A 6,184-nucleotide genomic window follows, 5' to 3' on the forward strand; every position below is an offset into this window, starting at 1 on the left:
AGGGAAAATAGTGAATAATGATTATATAAGTGAATCAAACCATATGAAGTGACTTTTTTTTTTGAAGAAACTTACCGTTTTCTGACTGCCACCATTTTTTTTTCCTATCAGGCTCAAAAGTTGTGATAACATTTTCAATCATGTGGCTGTTGTGCTGTGTATAGGAATTATATGGGTGTCTGGAATCACAAAGAAAGCACTTCTGGTCAGCCTGGAAAACAAAATAAGCAGGATGGATGAATTTGGTCTTTTTTCTAAACATCTGGTGGATATACACATACATGTTTGATTGTAAGATTGGAACCTGTCATGTTGCTTTGGATGCCTCTGTAAAGGAAACCTCTAACTGAGTTCAACAAATTCATTATATGCACAAAGAATGCAGGAATGTAATGGGTGTTGGGATGGTAGGACCTTGGTTTGCCTCAGGCGCCATATAGAAACACACATTTTCTGCTGTGAAGAGGGAATCTTAGCAAATAAATAAGATTATCAAGGTGTTGGTTCTAGCTTTAGCTGTAAGGTGGTTTCTTTCGCAAGCATTTCTCAGGAGAAAATTATTTTTCAAAAGTTAAGTTTTTAGTTGTATCGCATAAAAGCTGCAGAAAATTCAAGTGGGTGAATGGAGTGAGGCAGCAGAGTGGATATGAGGGATGAGTTGCTCTTTCAAGATCTGAGAGAAGCTCTGGAAGGGACATTTCCTAAATCACATATAGATTTATTTCACTTTGCCTTTTGCACATTCTCTGTTATCTATGACACCGTGGTGCCTCAAAGACCTGGCTGAGAGCACCAAACAGTATAAAAAGAAGGAAAACTAGCCGTTGACATAATACAAATAGGTGATCTTGCCTCATACCATCACTGCAGCCACTGTTGATGCCTCTTGTAGGCATAGTGGAATGGGAAAAGCTTAAAAGTGAAGTAGGGGAGGTTGGGCATCAGCAGAGTGATAGGGCTTGTTTGAAAATGCAACAAGCACATGATGAAAGTGGCATGATTAGAGGTTGTTGTCTGAAAAAGGCTCTGAAAGTGAAGGCAAGTAGCTCGTGTTCATGATGATAAAGAAGCAGGAATTAGTAGAAGATGTAAGGAGAGGTGACAAGGTTGAAGTGCCAGGCTGGAAAATCATCCATGTTCATACACTGAGAACAAGTACAGGTGGAATATGGTTGTCCTCAACAATGCCCTGGGGAAATGTAACGACGTGAGAAAGAAGATGTGGGGACATGACTATGACATGAACAGCTGCCTCTACAACATGCTGCACAGGGAGACTCTACAAACCATAGGCACAGTCTGGCTGTAAGGACCTATGGAGAAGTGGAAGCCAAAGGTAATGCTCAAGTTCTGTGACTGACTGGCAGGTACAATGGCAATATTGTTTCAAATGATGAAAAGGAAAAAATCTCACTAATTTGTTTTTGCTACATCCAGAAAGAAAGAACACCTAGATGAGGCATCTGATCTCTTTACAGACAGAGAAATATGAGAGACACTGGTTTAAAAGCTAGTTCACGCAAGATCCTCAGGATAGCAGAGCCCCTGGAAAAGTCAGCAGCAAGAGGAGGATCCTCCAGCGAGTGCTCTGAAAGGGTAAAGAACCAGAGGAGATTGCCAGGGGAGCCAAGGGGGACAGGACGTCAGGATGAAGAAAATACAACCCTACCTTAGGGTAGAGAGGAGCAAACGGAAGTGGTGCCACAGATTCAGGCCTTTAGTTGAGGCTCAAGGTGTGCAGAGAAGTATTAGGAATGGTTTGCACATCTTTAATCAGCTGGGAGTTATTCATGTTTAAATAAATAAACAGATATAGATTCACAGGTATGTTATATACACAGGCGTGTTTTAAATTATATGATAAATATATATTGTATTTAGCCATTCTACAGTGTACTTGACTCATGGATGTGATGAGTGGTTCAATTTGTAAGATGAGACAGAAATACAAAAAATACCCAGTCACCAGATTTTAGATAGCTCTGGTGTGGAGTGCTCAAGTTACTCAAGCAGTTTATATAGATACATAATATGACACTCATTCAACTTACATTCAAGGTTGCACGGTAAAAATCTTTTCGCTTCCCAAATGACAAGCACATACATGTCCACATAATGCGAGCCTGCCAGATCCTGTTTGTCTCTGCAGTGTGCAGCTTTGTACTTTCTTCAGTACTGAGTTTTCTCTATTTTTCTCTCAGAATATGTGTAAGTTAAATCCATTCAGAGGGCTAAAATCCACTGAATGTCTTTAGAAACAAATGGATGTGTTATTCTAAATAAGACCGCATATAATTACAGTGCCTCTTTTCAAACACTAAGACATTAAACTCTGTATTTTTCGATCTGAATTTTCAACAAAACATCCTAACCACTTACTGATTTTGGGCAGTTTGCCACATTGGCTAATGCGTACTTTCACAAGTAAGGTTTGTTCTTGTCGTGATATCTGACATGGGTCATCAAAGGAGAATTTTAGGGGAAAGAACTTGACTTTGGAAGATGCCAAGCTTCCTGGCCTCCCTCTAGGAAAGCACACAAAATGTGCTGGTGAGAAGAACTAATTGCAGCAGATCTCTCTGATAGACTGTAAGTCACACACACATTTACAGGGAGCTAGTGTAGCAAATCAAATTGCCAGAGCATAAGCCTCTATCTTCCGAGCTCTGTAAAGCAGCAGAATTTGTGACTCTTATCTTCAAGAAAGAGTCACCAGAGGGGTCCAGCTACACTGAAACAGCATTAAATCACACGGATTATCTCAAGAACAGCTGTTCATTTTAATGACTTTGTATGTACATAATTCAAAGGGTAAGTATCGGCAAATGAAAATATTAATTATCTAGTACTCAAGAGGTCCCTTAGGTGGCTCTTTGCACTCCTGTGCCCCAAGCAATGCCTACACACAGAGTAAATGCCGAAGTCCCATTTAACAAACCATGTGGGAGGAAAACGGCAAAAGGTGAAGTTTGGCTCACAGGCTCTCTGGGAAGAAGAAAGAGGCATTTCAAATTTGCAGAAAAACCTATTTGCCATGAATAACTCCAAGCAGAGCTCAGTGACACCTCAGTACTGCAGAGCATTAAACTGTAAATGTGTCATGGCATTATGCTGGAAGGTGATTAGCTGTAAGAGTTTTTAATTGCTTATAAAATAAGCAGTATTTTATTAACTTCCCATTCGGCCTATAGCTGGTTTTTGGTAAAAAAAAAAAAAAAAAAAAAAAAGAATATTTCTACTTGTGTTGATTTATTAGCTCACTAGGGCCAAGTCCTCCAGGATTTGAGAAAGGGGAATTCCCTTCATCTCTGCTGGTGTTTCCACACACCAGCTGGACCCGCAGAGCCCTGACAGGCACCTCCCTCCTTGCCAGGGAGCGAGAGGGACCTCTCCCATGGCCAGCAAGACCCATAGGTGCAGCCTGTACATATGGGAACTGGTGCTCCCAACCCAAGCAATCTGGTCCCTCATCACTGGCAAAGGAACCCAGGACTTGTGTGGGAGTCCTATGGCCACCGCTAATGGAAGGATTCCCAGCTTCACTGAGACAGTTTTGAAAAGGGAGGGAAGAAAGCACCAGGACCAAAAGAGGATGAAGAGGGAGGGGGAGAAGTGACACTGGTCCCAGTGCAGCGTACTGTAGGGTTTCCCTCTGCCAGAGATGTCTTTCTGCATTTGTCAACATAGATCTTATTTTAGATCAAACCACATGAGCAGACAGGGTATGAATCTCTAACAGGCTGCCTCAGGTCTCGGTGCAGGGTGGGAGGATCTCTCAGGAAGGTCTACAGCCTACAGCGCTCATCGTGCCAAACACCACTGCCCATGCAAACTCTGGTCCTTATCGTTGAGGCCTCTGAGCAGGAAGATGGTTTTCAGAGCAAAGTCCTTGCGCTCATTGGCATTTCGCTGATGCTCCTCTCTCTTGAGAAGCTATGTGTCACTTTGAAGGTTTTTTGCTGTTTACTGCCAAACGCTCCATCTGTGCTGCAATAAGCTGTAGACTTCCACTAGGCTTATTTTGTGCCGCCTGATGGTTATTCAAACAACTCCAAGAGAAACGTCCTACTCCGGACAATTCCTTTTTATAAATGAGAATATTCTTAGTAAGCAAAGTTTAGTTTATTAAAAAAGGAAAGGAACAAACCAACCTCAAGGTAACCTACGATGCAGTACTTCTGAGGGCCGTTCATCCCACAAGTTGACGAGGCCATTAGCTGCTTGCTGCGACCCAGGAGGAGGTCTCCAATGGCCGGGTGGCAAGAACCGGCATCACAGGCGTCCTGTGCACGCTGGAGTCTTAGCAGCACTGAGCACAAAAGAGCAAAGACTCATTCATATACTCAGCAGCATTAGCTGCAGAAACAGTTTCATTCTAATATAGGCAGAAAAATAAATTATCCTTTGTCTGCACTCCTTTTGTCCTTAATAAAACCATTTGGCAGAATTTTGAAGAGCTTCTTTAATGGGTGCACCTGCTACAAAATCGTTAGAAAAATGTAATAGCTAGCATATTGCCAATTTGTCCTATAACTTTAATCCTCAGTGCCTGCTAGGAGCAATAATTTACTATGCTTCCTCTCCTGATATTCCCAGCACTACTGCAGCCTAGTCACAGACACTTCAATAACCTTCATGAGCAGAAGCAGACATTGATCTTATTCTGCTGATTTCTGCTAAGTTCTCCAAGCTTATCTTGGTGTAACTGAGATCCAAATCAACGTCAGGGCTCCCTTCCATTATCTAGTAATTTGAAATGAACCTGATGGTGTGGCTTCAGAACTCTCCATAAAGAACCATGGAATGGATGTTAGTAGTTAAAGAGTGTCATTCAGAATTCAGTAAATAATTGCAAGTTCCTTTGGTTCGTTTTGCCTGAAATTACTTTAAATATTTTTTTCCATTATGTTAGGACTTCCCTTGCAGGACCTGTCCTTTTAAACAAGTTCTGTCCTGAAAGCCTGAGCAGGAATGGGTACCTTGGAGGCTTTATCTGTTCTGCTTTGCTTGGCTCGACTTGTTATACAAAGTGCGGTTAAAAAAGTAAAATCAATACATGAAGATCCCAGAGGAACATTAGAAACACTAGTGCACTTACAGCAGTAAATACATAGTGCTTATGAAGAATATTTGTATAAACATCTGCAACAGCCAGATTTTATGGTTCAGGCTATACTTTGGATAATCGTTGAAACTTAATTCTTTGAATATAAATCAATGCCTGTGTTTGTATCTTGCCCTTTCTTATTTTCCAGATCCACACTTATTGGCTGCTAGCAGATATACACTGCCCCTTGTAGGGCCTGCTTCAAGCTCAGTTACAATTTGTATCTTTTCTTTGTACTTCAAGGTTTCACATCAGACCCATAGCTCCTGGACAGGAGATGACAGAACAAGGAATCACTATCAATAATGTACCTTAAAAAAGTGTTCTAAAAAATCTTATAGAGACATGTAAATCCTATGATATTATTTCAAAATTAGCCTGAATAAATGTGACATTTGTACTTACTGAGGTGCAGAAGAAAGGTCAGCACAAGCTTCATGCTTTGGTGTGAAATTCAAAGGGGTGTCTCTGTAAGGGAAGAACTTTTGGGTCACTCAGAGCCCTGCCTCACCAAGGGACTTGTGCATGCAGGCTTACTCAGAGCTACCTTTTAGTAAAACTGTAATAACAGAACTGTGATACAAAGATTAAAAGAAGAGCCTGGCTTTGATTTTCTTCTAGTAGAAATTTCTTATTATAGCATTTTCATCATTGAAAACTAGATCAAAGCAGAAAAAAAACATATTCACACTTGGGTTAAAATAAAAACAAAACGCTACTAGCAAAAACATTGTAGTATTTGAATATAAACTATTCAATCCTAACTAGAGCTGTCTGTGTGCAGAAATCTGACTCATTCTCTGGAGGTTTTTGTTTCTTTTCATTGACTTAAAATAGAGACCGAGTTCCTAATACAGATGTTACAAATGTCTGATGGTGTTATGGGTTTTGAAGCTGGCACAGACAATATTATATAACTGTATCTTTAAATGCTGTGCAGGAGATTGTTAAAATCAATACTAAAGATCTGTACGGGGGAGATCTCAGCTGGAATCCAAGGGACACTCATTGTGGGATTTATTTCAAGTCTTTCCTCTTGCTACCCACAGAGGGAAATATAAGAATCGCCAACACAGA

At 40.8% G+C, this 6,184-nt stretch overlaps 1 protein-coding gene across 2 annotated transcripts in view; it reads right to left on the reverse strand.

Annotated features, from left to right (window-relative positions):
• The window catches only part of LAMB4 (laminin subunit beta 4), a 45,567-nt gene extending 40,021 nt beyond the window's left edge, over nt 1-5,546 (reverse strand). For both annotated transcript variants that reach the window (XM_088533221.1, XM_088533220.1), the window contains exons 1-3: nt 5,513-5,546; nt 4,152-4,309; nt 76-211 (exon numbers count right to left, since the gene is read on the reverse strand). In XM_088533221.1, coding sequence (XP_088389347.1) covers nt 76-211; nt 4,152-4,309; nt 5,513-5,546 — 328 coding nt within the window. The remainder of the gene's footprint in view (nt 1-75; nt 212-4,151; nt 4,310-5,512) is intronic.
• Nucleotides 5,547-6,184: the final 638 nt, after the last annotated feature.

This window comes from Tinamus guttatus, unplaced genomic scaffold (genome assembly GCF_059628265.1).
Source record: "Tinamus guttatus ecotype Peru unplaced genomic scaffold, ASM5962826v1 Tinamus_guttatus_pri_ptg000489l, whole genome shotgun sequence".
Classification (NCBI taxonomy): Eukaryota; Metazoa; Chordata; class Aves; order Tinamiformes; family Tinamidae; genus Tinamus; species Tinamus guttatus.